The sequence below is a fragment of the Phascolarctos cinereus genome, unplaced genomic scaffold (assembly GCF_003287225.1).
Source record: "Phascolarctos cinereus isolate Bilbo 61053 unplaced genomic scaffold, phaCin_HiC Scaffold_2;HRSCAF=192, whole genome shotgun sequence".
NCBI classification, from domain to species: Eukaryota; Metazoa; Chordata; class Mammalia; order Diprotodontia; family Phascolarctidae; genus Phascolarctos; species Phascolarctos cinereus.
In genome coordinates this window covers 332,857,288-332,873,298 of record NW_027555625.1, presented here as the reverse complement: position 1 = coordinate 332,873,298, position 16,011 = coordinate 332,857,288, and the positions used below count along the sequence as shown (strand labels likewise).

General features: G+C 41.1%; 1 protein-coding gene across 1 annotated transcript in view; it reads left to right on the top strand.

Moving 5' to 3' along the window:
- Window positions 1-5,303: 5,303 nt before the first annotated feature.
- SIMC1 (SUMO interacting motifs containing 1) overlaps window positions 5,304-16,011 on the top strand; it is a 36,308-nt gene continuing 25,600 nt past the window's right edge. The window contains 1 exon segment of the mRNA XM_020998873.2: window positions 5,304-5,840. Within this exon segment, the coding sequence (XP_020854532.2) occupies window positions 5,472-5,840 (369 nt within the window). The 5' untranslated portion in view covers window positions 5,304-5,471.

Below are 16,011 nucleotides of genomic sequence, written 5' to 3'. Positions count from 1 at the left end.
AAGCCTCAAAGGAAAAAAAGGAATGTAAATTGGACACAAGACCAATAAGAATTCCTGGAAGCACTAAAGAAAGAGATGAGTGGTTAAGGAAAAATTGGGGAAAGAAATGAGAGTAATGCAAGAAAATTATGAAAAGAAAATTAACATCTTGGTAAAAGAGACACAAAAAGATGCTAAAGAAAATAGTTATAGCTTTTCCCGTCAGACTCTATATGTGAGATGAATGGAATTTTCACAAAGATTCTAATGTTAAGGAGAAAAAGGCTTTAGTTAACCAATCTGTCTACCTATGCATGCATGTGTTCTATTCTCTAGAAAACAATAACAATTCTATTATGTTCATAGAAGAAGGTTGGTATTTACAGTTGCAAAGACCCTAAACAGGAAAAACACATTGACAGGAATATTGAACCATATATTATGAACAGAGGATACCATCATTCTTCCATTGTTCTCAAACTCAGTCATCTTCTACTCTTTCTTCCAACATTTAATCAATTGCTATTTTTATCCATTCTGCCTTCACAACATCTGTACCTGTATTTACACAGGTACCAAATCTAATTCAGGCTCTCAATCATCTGTCACTTAACTATTAATGATTAATAGCTTCTCTACTGGTTTTCCTGAGTCTACACAATTACCACAATAACACAAGTACATAATTGGTACTTCTAAACCATAGTTTTGACCATATCCCTCTCCTGCTCAAGAAGCCTCCTATGTTTGGCACTTTTAAGCCCTTGAAGATCTGACATCAACCTGTTTTTTTCAGACTGAATTTACATTATTCCCACCCAGGCACTCTATGTTCTGGCCATACTGGCCTGCCTGTTGTTTGTTCCCAGTACAGGACATTCTGTTTCCCACCTCAGCCTTGGCACTGGCTGTCCTCAAACGTACCATGAACTTCCTCTTCACCTCAGCCTGGTGGAATCCCTACCATCCTACAAGGTAAACTTAACCACCATCTACTTATGTCCCCTAGGGCAGCTAGGTGGCGCTATAGTGCACAGAGTGCATGGCATGCAGTCAGGAAGACTCATCTCCCTGAATTCATAACCAGGCCTCAGACACTTAGTAGCTGTGTGATACTGGGTAAATCATTTAACCCTGCTAGCCTCATTTCTTTGTCTGTATAAAATGAGCTAGAGAAAGAAATAGCAAACCACTTTAGTATCTTTGCCCAGAAAACCTCAAATGGGGCCAGAAAGAGTCAGACATAACTGAAAAATGGCTCAACAGCTATGTCCCTCACCCTAAAATTATGTCACATTTATTTTGCATGTACTTATCAGTGTTGGGGGTGAATGGGGTGTTCAGGAAGGATTAGCACCTCTGGTATGAGGGCTTGTTGAGGCCTTTTCAGGGCTACTCATCCACCTTTGGTGTCTACCTTTTTACCCAATGTCACCTGTGGCTCCAAGAAGCTGTAGAATGCACAGCAGCCACACCCTGGTAAAAACTCTTGGCAGACAGACTAAACCAAGTTGAAGGTAACCAAGAGGTCTCAAACCCACCCGTGAGTTAGGGAGATGTCTACCCCAAGCACGTGAAGACTTTCCTGAAGCAGAATTTGTAGATCAGAACAATTTGTTCCAAAGGCCATGAAGGTGGCTCAAGCAGGTATTGTGGAGCACTTAGAGCAGACCTGCACAATCTTTGGCCCCTTGGGCCACTTGTAGCCCTCAGGCACATCAAAGGATTTTGGGCCACCAGAAATCCTATGGTGGGCACAAGTCTGACTTAAAGCTTGGTCTGACATTGAAGACACTAAGGTCATCCCTGTATTGTCCTGACTTTTGTCCTGCCACTGGACTTCAGTGACTCTGGAAGAGAGAGTGAGAGTGACAATTTTGTGCAACTCTGCTTCATTAAAACTCCAACTCACCAGAAAGTCAAGTCATCACACAGTTCTCTTGAAAATGAAGGACAACATCTGTGTTCAGGTCATTCCACACCTCCCCCCCAGAAGAATGTGACTTCCTAGAATGTAAACTCCTTTAGAGGAGGAATTGTTTTATTCTTTGTATTTCTATCCATTGTTTTGCACAATGCCTATTTTGCTGATTGATTGTGATAAAGTTTTTTTGTCTTTTTATCTATCCTTCACTAGTCCAGTACTTAGCACAAAGTAGGCTCTTGACTTAACCTTAGTTGAATGGATGAATAGTTTATGCTGGGACTTCAGCATTTAGCTCTGGTCCCCTAACTTGACAGGCGGCCAAGAATGTCACCTTCTTTTCTGAAGTTCTTCCAGTTGGCTGTTCTTCCCCCTCCCTTCCAAATTATTTGTATTGTCGCTAACAGAACTTAGCAAAAAGCAAACTGAGGCAATCCTTTGAGCAAGATATCATTTATTAATAGTGAGAAAGGAATTTATAATTTTCTTATTAATATGCTATGAATAATGAATGTATTTATAATTTAGTTTTCTCAAGAGCTGTCTTTCCCAGCTTGTGAGTCAGACTCACAATGCAGCTTGAACTGATCAATCAAACCTTAACAAGGCTCACAATCACCGGCATCCTTTTGCCTGCATACCTGAAGTGAAGCAAATCAAAGATTGTCGTGTTGAGGTTTAGGGGTTTAGGGGTGCTGAGACCCCAATATCACAACACCAGGATCCTGCCCTAAAGAATTTGACCCAAGACTTCTTTCAGCCAAAGACAAGGTTTATTAGAACATCTGTCATATTGGGCCGGCTCTTAAGGAGTCTGAATGTTAGTGAACTATTGGCTAGATTTTAAGAATCTAAGCACATTCATGGAGGCAAGATGGACCTTATATACAGAAAGACTGTAGGAGGGATCTAGGGGTGGCCAAGTGACTGGAGGAGAGGTCTAAGGAAGATCAGAATGGGAGTAGCCAGTAAAGTGGAATGAACCGATCTCCTGGGACCTGGACCATGTGGCCAAGGGGGAATGGAGCCCAGCTGGGATTAAAGGTGGGAAATGGGAGAGGGCCATAGGGAGGAAAACAAGGGAGAGCTAGGCTAGATTTAGGATAACCAAATTGGGAGATAGGGTGTAGCCACAATGAAAGGCCAGTTGACGGGATTATAGCCTCAGGCAAACACCAGAGATCTGGCTGTGTGGGAAAGTCCAGGGTTTTTCCTTTTTGGGGTCTAGCTCCCAACCCCATCAGTAGAACCTGTTCTGGTCACAGAAACAACCCTCAAGGACTTGAGCAGTATTGCTTCCACCTGACTCCAGAATTGTTATATTGTCTTCAGTTTGTGGGTTTGTCATGGGAAAACATTCTGGCCCTGGGAACGATTGTTTGTAATCCACTTTTCCCTCTTCCTTCCCACTTGTAATTTATATATATAATCTCTGTCTTCACTTCAGCAAGGTGGAATTCTGATCAGAATTCCTGATTTGCAAATCTGTTCCTTATAATGAAACTAATTAATTAAACAGCTACCTGATTACTGGCACTTTGTCTCTGGCCTGCTGTTTTCTTCATTCTTGGGTTAGAGACTGGCTCAGTAAAATCCTGTTAACAACAGGGTGCCAAACCTATTACTAAAAGTTTCTTATGGTGTGCATTCATTTGTGCCAAAAGACCCTGAGTAAGAGCTGACAGGGCTTTTTAAACCTAGGTGTAGGGGCAGTTAGGTGGCCCAGTGGATAGAGCACCGGCCCTTAAATCAGGAAGACCTGAGTTCAAATCCGACCTCAGACCAAACACTTGACACTTACTAGCTGTGTGACCCTGGGCAAGTCACTCAACCCCAATTGTCTAAAAACAAACAAAAAAGGTATATTCCTTCAGATTATCCTGATGATGTATCATTTGGACTTCTCCAGGCAAAGGCAAAGCATTGGTGAACAATTTAATGAAGAAGTGGATTAATAGTTTTCTGTTCCTCCCTATTACTCCAAGCCCACCCTCCCCAAAACTAATCCTCAGGTAAAAGGATTAATGTGAATTAGTTGTTTTATGAGACCTAGCTGCCTCTAGCAATCTTGCCTAGAAAAACATAAGCCATCTCAATCAGGTTCTATCTGGTCTCCCTCCACGTACATGAGGTCATCCCTAACTTTGGTTAGGAAAACAGAAAAGTGTTTCCCTGGAGAGGGTCTAACTCAAGTTGGCTCCTGTGCTTAGGGGTAAACCCACCCCAAATTGGTTAATGAGCATCAGATGCCTTGGGAGCTGAGAGTGGTCAGAAACTGCCTGCCTTTCAGAAGTGTGGTCGGTCAAAATGAGGAAAAGGATGGATAAAACACTTTTTGTATAAAAAGGCAAAGGGTGGGAAATCTTGGGATGTGTTTAGACCCAGGCTATGAATTGAAAAAATGGTGCATTGATAGGAGTATCTTCATCTAGGAATTCCATATACTAAAGAAGTCCCACAAGAAAGAAGTTTAAACTCATATGGGGCAGAGAGTTTATACAAAATAGAATTAAAATCAGTTTTCAATTTCTCACTACTCTTGGATCTAGTGACACTGGCCTCCTGGTTGTTGCTGGAAGACATTCCCAGCATTTTCTCTTCCCTCCTCTGCTCTAGCAATTGACCTGTCTTCTTTGTCTTCCGTCCCAACTAAAATTCCATCTTTACTGGAAGCCTTCCCCGGCCCCTTCCCTCTATTACTTCCCATTTAGCCTATATATATGGCTTGCTTTCTATGTATTTATTTAAATATTGTCTCCCCCATTAGATCGTAAGCTCTTTGAGGCCAAAGATTCTTGCTTCTTTTTGTATCCTCAGTGCTTAGCACAGTGCCTAGCACACAGTAGGCGCTTAATAAATGATAGACTAATGTGTACATGTAGTCACTCCGTATAGAACACGAGTTCCTTAAGGGCAGGAATTTGCTTCATTTTGCTAGTGCCTTCCCTCTATTATCCTCAATTTATCCTGTATATATCTTGTTAGCATTGTCTCCCTCAACTGCACTGTGAGGTCCTGGAGGGTTAGGGAGGTATTTTTGTCTTTTTAGCCGGAGAGCTTAGCACAGCCTTGCTTGCACGTAGTAGTAAGCGCTTCAAGAATGCTTTTCCACTTCGAAATCAGCAGCTGGTGCTTAGTGAACCTTTGATGGCTATCCCGGCACAAGCACAACCTTCCGCCCCACCGCACCTCTAAGTTCTCTTCGGCTCCTTCACACTTTCACTTTCCAGGTTGGTTTCATTTCCCAATTCGAGTAAACTCTGCAGAGAAATCCTCTTCTTTAGTCTACTCGCGGGGCGGAGGGGAAAGTGATAGAGAGCAGCTTCGCGGCTTTCCCCTCCCACCTCCCTTCCCGCCGCGGCCTGGAGCGCGTGCCCAGGCTCCGCCCCCTCGCCCTCCCCCCGCCCCCCGCGCCCCTGCTGAGGGGCCCGGGAGCCCCGGAGTCTGCGGAGCCCAGACCCGAGCCGTTCTGCGGGCGCCAGGGGGCCCCGCCCTCGCCCGGGAGCGCCCTCCGTCTCCTGCCCAGCCTCCGGGCCCAGGACGAGCTCAAGCCGCGCCCGAGGGGCCCATGACTCGAGCGGGGCCTCCTTCCCCGCTTCAGAGCGCGCACCGGGCCCCGCCTCGCCGGCCTCGGCCTCGGCTCCAGCTGCAGCGGAAGTTCGTACAGGGATACGAGCGGGAAGGGGCTGAGGCGACGGCGAGGCCCGGGCTGGGCTGGGATGGCCGCAGCCGCAGCCGCAGGCGCTCGGGAGCGGGGCCCCTCGCTTCCCGAAGCCCCACAGAAGCCGATCCCATGACGGAGCCCATTGTGATTTCGGATGACAGCGATGACGAGCCTCGCAGTCCCGGCAGAAGCCCCTCGCGGACGCGGACCCGGACCCGACGCGGACCCGGGAGCGGAGGAGCCCACTCGGCAGGCGGTTCGCAGACTGTGATGGTGAGTCCGGGCCCCTCCTCCCCTCCCCCTTCCTCCTCCTCTTATTCTTTTCCTTTCCCCCCTTCTCTTCCTCCTGCCCCTCCCTGTCCCTCTTCCCTTTCCTCCTTTCCCCCTTCCTCCCTTTGTTAGAGCCTGCCTTCTGTTATTCTCCATTGATCGTGTGTGTCTTGTTCGGATGCTGGCTCCCTCCTTGAGATCTAGGGAGGTAGCCTTCTCCTCCCCTTTCTTCTTTTTTTCCTCTTCTCCCCTTCCTACTTTCTTTCATCACCTCTCTTTTTCTCTCGTCTCTCCCCCTTCTACTTCCCCTTCCCTTGTCTACCCCCTTTTTTAAAAAAAAATTTTGGGGGGTCAGGCAATGGGGTTAAATGACTTGGCCAGGGTCACACAGCTAGTGTTAGGTATGTCTGAGGCTGGATTTGAACTCAGGGCCAGTGTTCTATCCACTGCACCACCTCGCTGCCACCTCCTTCTCTAGCCCTCCTTCCTCCCTCCTTTCTTCATCATAACTTTGAGACTTCCTGAAGAAATGAAGGACCAGCCCAGAACGGGACCAGAGACTCCGCTCTCCCATTCCCAAACTGAGTTGCCCCATGTGTTAAGCAGCATCTCTCAACACATCACTTCTTCATCTAGTTCTGTGAAGTAGGTAAACACCGTGTTGTTGTTGTTGTTTGGTCGTTTTCAGTCCTGTCCGACTCTTCATGACTGCATTTGGGGTTTTCTTGGCAAAGATACTGGAGTGGCTTACCGTTTCCTGCTCCAACTCATTTTACAGATGAAAAAACTGAGGCAAATAGGGTTAAGTGATTGGCCCAAGGTCACACAGCTAGTAAGTGTCTGAGTCTAGATTTGAACTCCGGTCTTTCTGACTCCAGTCCAGGCACTCTATTCATTGCCACACCTACCTGTCTAGGTAAACACCGTGGTAGCTTAATAAAGCAGGTTATGGGTAACAGGTCAGAGGAAAGGGACTGGCCAACCAAACATTTTTTATGAACCAAAAGACTGATATTTGGCTCCTGTGGAAGATCCAAACAAGTTGTTCTATTTCCAAGGCCAAATCTCAGCAAAATATCAAACTAAAGTAGCAACATTTTTGTGTTTGATAGGTTTAGACATGATACTATAGTGGAAACTTTTCTGGGCCTACTTTAATCATCTATAAAATGAAAGGGTTTGGACTAAATAATCACATAAAAAAAAATAAAGTGAAAAGTAGTATGCTTCAATCTGCATTCAGACTCCCATCAATTCTCTCTTTAGATGTAGATAGCATTTTTCATCTTGAGTCCTTTGGAAATGTCTTGGATCATTGTATTGCTGAGAATAGCTAAGTCATTCACAATTGATCATCATACAGTATTGCTGTTACTGTGTACACTGTTCTCCTGGTTCTGCTCACTTCATTTTGCATCAGTTTGTGTAAATCTTTCTAGGTTTTTCTGAAATCAGCTTGCTAGTCATTTCTTTATAGCACAATAGCATTCCATTTACAATTATATACCACAACTTGTTCAGCCCTTCCACAATTGATGGGTGTCCCTCCAATTTCCAATTCTTTGCCACCACAAAAAGAGCTGCTGTAAATATTTTTGTACAAATAAGGCCCCCCCCCTTTTTAAATCTCTTTGGAATAAAGACATAGTAGTGATATTACTGAATCAAAGGGTATTCATGGTTTTATAGCCCTCTGTTCATAGTTCCAAATTGCTCTCTAGAATGGTTGGATCAGTTCACAACCACAACAGCAGTGCGTTAGTGTCCTCTCCAACATTTGTCATTTTTTTCTGTCATATTAGCCATGTAAGGTGGTACCTCAGAGTTGTTTTAATTTGCATTTCTGTAATCAGTAGTGATTTAGAGCATTTTTTCAAATGGCAGCAGATGGCTTTGATTTCTTCTTCTGAAAATTTGCTGTTCATATCCTTTGACCATTTATCAATTGGGGAATGACTTGTATTCTCATGAATTTGACTCAGTTCTCTATATATTTGAGAAATAGAGATACTTGCTGTAAACTTTTTTCCCAACTTTCTGCTTTCTTTTTAATCTTGGTTGCATTGGTTTTATTTGTGCAAAACTTTTTAAATTTAATATAATCAAAATTATCTGTTTTACATCCTGAAATGCTCTCTGTCTCTTGTTTGGTCATAAATTCTTTCCTTCTCCGTAGATCTGACAGGTAAACTTTTTTTTGCTCTCCTGATTTGCCCATGGTATCACTCTTTATGTGTAAATCATGTACCCATTTTGACCTTATCTTGGTATGCAGTATGAGATATTTGTCTATACCTAGTTTCTGCCATACTATTTTCCAATGAGTTCTTGTCCCAAAGTTTGGATCTTTGGGTTTCTCAAACACTAGATTGCTATGTGTCTTGTACTTAATTTGTTCTACTGATCTACCACTCAGTTTCTAAGCCAGATTGTTTTGATGATTACTGCTTTATAATACAGTTTGAGATCTGGTGTGGCTAGGCCACCTTCCTTCTAACTTTTTTTTCATTCATTCCCTTAGTATTCTTGACCTTTTGTTCTTCCAGATGAATTTTATTATTATTTTTCTAGCTCTATAAAATAATTTTTTGTAGTTTGATTGGTATGGCAAGTTTCTCTCTCCTTAAAACAAACCACTAGACCTAATTGTCCTCTCAAATTATTGTCCTATATCCATCTCCTCTCTTTCTTTATCAAACTCTTGGGAAAAGTTGGGTATACTCTCTGGTCTCCACTTCCTTTCCATTCACCTACTTTTCAGCCCTTTGCACACTGGCTTCCAACCCCATCAACTCACCCGAACTTGCTCCCTTCCAGTGTTCTCTTAAATATTAAACCTAACCTTTTCTCAGTTCTCAATCTTGTTGATGTCTCTGTAGCATCTGGCACTATTCACCAACTTCTCCTGGGTATTTTCTTTTTTTTTTTAATAGAAATTTATTTATTTTTTAGTTTTAAACATTTACTTCCACAAGATTTTGAATTCCAAATTTTCACTCCATCTTGCCCCTCCCCCCACCCCAAGATGGCGCGCATTCTGAATACCCCTTACCCTAGTCTGCCCTCCCTTCTATCTTTCCACCCCCTTCTCTTATCCCCTTCTCCTTCTATTTTCCTGTACAGCAGGATAGATTTCTGTACCTCATTTCCTGTATTCCTTATTTCCCAGTTGCATATGGAAACATTTTTTTTTAAACATGTGTTTTTAAAACTTTGGGTTCCAGATTTTTTCCCTTCCTCCCACCCCACCCACCCTCATTGAAAAGGAGGGCAAGTCAATACAGGCCATACATGTGCAATTATGCAAAACACTTCTATAGTAGATGTGTTGTGACAAACTATATTTCCCTTAATCCTATCCTTCCCTCCCCCCATTTATTCTGTTCTTTCTTTTGACCCTGTCCCTCCTCAGAAGTACTTCCTTCTGATTACCCCTTTCCCAATCTGCCCTTCTCTCTATCATCTTGTCCCCTTCCTTCCCTATTTTCCTGTAGGGTAAGACAGATTTCCATACCCAATTGAGTGTGTATGTTATTCCCTCCTTAAGCCAAATCCTATGAGAATAAGATTCACTCATTCCCTCTCACCTTCCCTTCTTTCCGCTCCACTGTAAGAACCTTTTCTTGTCTGTTTTGTGCAAGATAATGTACCCCATTCTACCTCTCCCTTTCTCCTTCTCCTAGTATAATACTCTCTCACCCCTTAATTTTATTCTCCAGATATCACCTCTTCATCTTCAACTCACCCTGTGCCCTCTATCTACCTATCTATCTATCTATCTATCTATCTATCTATCTATCTATCCATACATATAATTTTTTCCCCTCCCACTACCCTAATACTAACAAAGGTCTCATGAGTTATAAATATCATCTTTCCATGCAGGAATGTAAACAGTTCAGCCTTAATAAGTCTCTTATGATTTCTCTTTCCTGTTTACCCCTTCATGTTCCACTTGAGTCTTGTATGTGAAAGTCAAATTTTCTATTCAGCTCTGGTCTTTTCATCAAGAATTCTTGAAAGTCCTCTATTTCACTGAACTCCATTTTTTCCCCTAAAGGATTATACTCAGTTTTTCTGGGTAGGTGATTCTTGGTTGTAATCCTATCTCCTTTGTCCTCCGGAATATTATATTCCATGCCCTCTGGTACCTTAATGTAGAAGCTGCTAAATCTTGTGTTATCCTGATTGTGTTTCCACCATACTTGAATTGTTTCTTTGTGTCTGCTTGCAATATTTTCCCCTTGACCTGGGAACTCTGGAATTTGGCTACAATATTCCTAGGAGTTTTCCTTTGGGGATCTCTTTCAGGGGGAGATGGATGGATTCTTTCAATTTCTGTTTTGCCCTCTGGTTCTAAAATATCAGGGCAGTTTTCCTTGATGATTTCTTGAAGTATGATGTCTAGGCTCTTTTTTTGATTGTGGCTTTCAGATAGTCCAATAATTCTTAAATTCTCTTTCCTGGATCTATTTTCCAGGTCAGTTGTTTTTCCAGTGAGATATTTCACATTGTTTTCTAATTTTTCATTCTTTTGGATTTGTTTTACAGTGTCTTGATTTCTCATAAAGTCACTATCTTCCAATTGCTCTGTTCTAATTTTTAAGGAAGTATTTTCTTCAGTAAGCTTTGGGACTTCCTTTCCATTTGGCCAATTTTGCTTTTTAGGGCATTCTTCTCCTCATTGGCTTTTTGGACCTCTTTTACCATTTGGGTTAGGCTATTTTTTTAAGTTGTTATTTTCTTCAGTATTTTTTGGGGTCTCCTTTAGCAAGCTGTTGGCTTGTTTTTCATGCTTTTCTTGCATCACTTTCATTTCTCTTGTTTTTCCTCTACTTCTCTTACTTGCTTCTTAAAATCCCTTTTGAGCTCTTCCAAGGCCTGGAACGGATTCATATTTTTCCTGGAGGCGCTTTGTATGTGGGAGCTTTGACTTTGTTGTCTTCTTCTGGTTGTATGTTTTGATCTTCTTTGTCACCAGAGTAAGATAATATAGTCTGACTCTTTTTTTGAGGTTTGCACATGATCCCAGCCAACTACTTGAGTTTTAAACTCTTTGTTAACGTAAAAGTCTGCTTCCAATGTGGAGAATGTACTGTCCCAAGCTTCAGGGGTTTGTATAACTGTTTTCAGAGATATTTCTAGGGACCTGTAAATTTTCAGTTCTTCCAGGGTGGTATGATAAGGGTCGAGGTGTTTACTCTTTTCCTGGCCTGTGCTCTGGTCTTTGAGTGACTGGCCACAAGCAGTCTTTTCTGTCTTGGAACTGTGAGGAAGGTTTCCTGTCCACAGCCACTACAAGCTCCACCATGTCAGCGCTCCTCTTCACCCCAGGACCGCCACCCAGAACTGTGACCCAGATCCAAGCACAGGCAAAGCAAGAGATTCCTGCCTCAGCAGTAGCAAAGAGATCCCTGCAATCCCCCTCTGATCAGCCACTTGATTCCCCCTCAGTCTGTGGGCTGGAAGCTCAGGACACAGCCACGGCTTGGCACCTGAGTTCTGCGCCTAGCTTTTCTCTCACTGAAAAAACAGACTTGTCCTACTGACCTTCTGAGTTGTCTTTGGCATTCATGGATTGGGGGGGGGGGTCTGGAAACTGCCACAGCTGCCTGTGATTCATTCCTCTGAGGCCTGCTCCAGGTTCACTGCAGCCTGCATGGCCATGCCAAACTGCGCTCCTCTACCCGCCCGGGGCGATATGCCTTTCTGATCAACCATCCAGGCTGTCTTGGGCTGGAAATTTGTTTTACTCTGTCTTTTTGTGGGTTCTGCTGCTTTAGAATTTGTTTAGAGCCATTTTTTTATGGGTGTTTGGAGGGGTTTCGGGAAGAGCTCAAGCAAGTCACTGCATTCACCTTGGTATTTTCTTTTCTATGTTTTTATGACATGCTCTCTTAGAGATTCTCCCCTTAACTCTTTGACCATTTTTTGTTCTCAGCCTTCTTTTCTAGATCATCATCTTTATCTCACATACACGCATATCCCCATCAGATTGACTTGCCCCAAGTCTTTATCCAGGGCCTTCTCCATACTTTCTCTTCTGGTGACCCTATTAGGTAGTTTTAATTATCTTCTTTATGAATATGGCCCTTGGATCAGCATATCTTGCCATAGACCCTCTCCTGAGCTGCAGGATCAACACCTGCCTATTGGGCATTTCTGACTACATCACTTAACAGATATTTCAAATTCAGCATATCCAAAGTTTGTAAATTCCAATTTCATAGAAGGAATAATTTCCCAGAAGTTAAGAGTTGTCTGAAACTTCAGTGAGCTACTGCTGTTTAAGGCAATAATTCCTCTTTCTGGATGGCTTCAGGGACTGTTGGATAACCCCCTTGCTAGGTATATTATAGAGGGCAATTCTGCCCAGTCCTGCTAATCATTGGATTAGATGACATCTTGAACCTTACTCTCATCGGAGCTGGTGAAAAGAAGAAAACACACACACACACACACACACACACACACACACACACACAGAGTTAGATACAGAAATTCATTTCACTCAATAGGGAAATAGGAGGGAAAAGGTAGAAGGGCAAATTAGAGGGAAGGAAGATTAAGGGCAGGATTAATCCTAAGCAAAATAAACTCAAAGGATATAAAAAATAATTAAGACTTTTTTTTCTTTTGGCAACAGCAAAAAATGGGAATCTGAGGGAGTATGCATCAGCTGGGGAATTGCCAAAATATGGTATATAAGTGTGATAGAATACTATTGTACTGTAAGAAATGATGAAGGGAATGGTTTTAGAGAAACCTGGGAAGACTTATATGAACTGATGCAGAGTGAAGTGACGAATTGATGCAGTAAAGTGAATAGAACCAGGATAACAATTTATACTGTGACAGCAATGTGGTAAGGATAGACAACTTTGAAAAAATTAGGAGCTCTGATGAGCATAATGACCAACCAAGGTTGTTACAGAAGACCAGTGAAGAAACATGCTACCCATCTCCTAATACAGAGGGGAAGAATTCAGAGTGGAGAATGAGACATATTTTGCTTGGACATTTGTTTCACTTAACTATACATGTTTATAACAGGGATTTTGGCATTCTTTCATTCTCAGTTGCCTAGGGGATTAGGGGAGGAAGTAGGGTTGGAATAAGAAGGAAAGAAGGTGGACTTTGCTGATTTAAAACACATATATGTGTGTACACACACACACAAATATAGTGTGTGTTTTAAAGATTCATCTCATTCTCTATGTTGTTTTTGATTATGCGTAGTAAAGGCTGCTTTAAGAGTTTTCTTTTGCCACCATAACTTTTTCAGACTCCAACTCTTTAATGACTATCTTTTATATTTTAAAAAAATGCTTAAATATACCAATTAACCTTTTCTTCAGTACTATATCTTTTAGTATATAATGTTCCAGGTTCTGTCCTTTTTATTTTTAAAATCTTATGTAATTCAACTTCATAGTTTTCTTCTTGTATTTTATGTTACGCATTTCTCTTTCTCTGCTTATAAAATTATCTCCTAGTCATGGAAGTTTTGAAGATTGACGCTGATTTATCTAGGTGAGGTGAATTTGAAGTTTCTTGCAAATTATGTTTATTTATAATCCTTCCCTTTTTTCAGTATTTCTGGGAAATTTTCCTAGGTGATTTTTTTTTGGAGGCAGTCAGGCTTAAGTAGCTTCCCCAGGGTCATTCAGCTAGTAAGTGTCTGAAGGATGGATTTGAACTCAGATCCTTCTCACTCCAGGGTAAGTCTATCTACTGCACCACCTGGCTGCCCTGCTAGATGATTTTCTGAAGTATAATTGTCATATCCTTTTTTTCATTTTTCATGAAACCTAGTAAGTTAAACTTTCTTTTTTTTTTACTTGCCAAATCTGTTAGTTTTACCTACATAAATACTAAATGTTTTCCAGTTATGTGATTTCCTGGGTTGCTTTTCTGATTTTTATGTTTTACTATTCTGTCTTCCATTTAAATAAATCTGTTTTGAGTCTAATTGTTTTGTTTGTATTTTCCATGGCTGTTTTCCAATCTGTTGTTTCATTATCATCTTGTCTTAAGTTTACTTAATTGTACTTAAGCACTTCATAATTTTATCCTATCATGTTTTTGATCATTTTATTTCCTTCAAATTCTTTATTGTGTCCATTGTACTTTTTTATGACCTGATGAAATTCTAATTTCCTTTCTAGTGCTCCTAAGATCATAGACAAAGCCAGAGGGGACCTTACGGGTCTCGTCTAATCTGATTATACATTTTCCTAATAATATCCTGGACTCTTGTTTTTTGAAGTTCCTTATTTGTTTGAAACACCTACTATATCCCTTCCTTTGCTCCTGTGTGATAACATATTTTCAGTTCTTTGAAGACCATGTTGTCTTTCATGTTTTAAAGCTACAGAACACTGTTAGTATATTGGTATTAATAATAATAGGGATTTGTAGAAGTTTAGAGTCATTAAAGGAATTTTATAATTTCTTTTTTTCCCCAATTTTTTTTAAATTTTTTTCTTCCCTTCCTCCCCACCCCACCCCACCCTGCCCTAGAGAAGTCTACAGTTAAACATGAATACATACACACATACATATATGTAAGACCATACTATGTATATTTCTGTTTATCAGTTCCTTCTCTGGAGGTAGATAGCATCTTTCTTCATAGGCCCAAGTATTTCCATGTTTTTCTAAAATCCAGCTCATCATTTCTTATATCACAGTAGTATTCCATCATAGTCATATACTACAACTTGTTTAGCCATTCCCCAGTTGAAGGGCATCTATCATTTTAGCCAGTCTGATGGGTGTAAGATGAAATCTCAAAGTTGTTTTAATTGGCATTTCTCTCATCAATAATGATTTAGAGTATTTTTTCATGTGACTATATATAGTTTTGATTTCTTCATTGAAAAACTGCCTTGGGGCAGCTAGGTGGTGCGGTGGATAGAGCACCTGCCCAGAAGTCGGGAGGACCTGAGTTCAAATCCAGCCTCAGACCAAATACTTGATACTTACTAGCTGTGTGACCCTGGGCAAGTCACTTAACCACAGTTGCCTAAAAAAAAAAAAAAGAAAAGAAAAACTGCCTGTTCATATCCTTTGACCATTTATCAATTGGAGATCACTTGTATTATACGTTTGATAAAGTTCTTTATATATTGAGAAATGAGACCTTTATCTGAGAGAATATTTATGAAACTTTCCTCCCAATTTTCTGCTTTCCTTCTAATCTTGGCTATGTAGGTTTTATTTGTACAAAAACTTTTAAATCTAATGTAATCAGAAATTATCCATTTTGTACCTCACAATGCTCTCTATCTCTTGTTTATTCATAAGTTATTCTCCTATCCATTCATAGGTGATGTCTCCCTTTATATCTAGGTCATGTATCCATTTTGAATTTATTTTGGCACATGATTTAAGATACTGGTCTATGCCCAGTTTCTACCAGACTGCTTTTCAGCTTTCCCAACAATTTTTACCGAATAATGAAATCTTATCCCCAAAACTTACATCTTTACATTTGTCAAACACAAGGTTACTATAGTCCGTTACTACTATGTCTACTCTGTTCCATTGACCTACCTTTCTGTCCAGGGGTGGGGAACCTTTGGCTGAAGGCCACATGTGGCCTCAAGGCTGAAGGTTCCCCACCTTTGTCTTAGATGGTTCCAGATAGTTTTGATATATACTGCCTAATAGTTTAAGGTCTAAATGTCCTTACTTTACATTTTTTCATTAGTTTCTTTGAAATTCTTGACCATTTGTTCCTCCAAATGAGTTTTGTTAACATTTTTGATTTTATAATTTCTGAAGGTAATCTGTCCTGTTTTCATCATGTTTAATTCTAGGCACAACTCATCCATTCCTGCTTTTTTCATTAATCTAGGCAATTGATATTCTTTGTCTACTTGGTTATTCCAGTGTGGTTCATTATTAGGTCAGATTCTTGAGTATGTATCTCTTTCTTCCAAGAGTTTTGCAGTGTTTTAACATTTTATACAACTGGTAAAATTACGTCCACAAACGGATCATTTCTCTGCTGGGGAAAGGAGGAAAGTTCAGTTCAACAAACATTTTTAATACTTGTTGCTGCTGTTGTTGTTTGTCCTTCATTTTCCAAGAGGACCATGACATCAGGAAGATGATGCTGTGACTTGCAAGTGAATTGGATTTAAGTCAGGGAGGTCTGTGCAAAGTC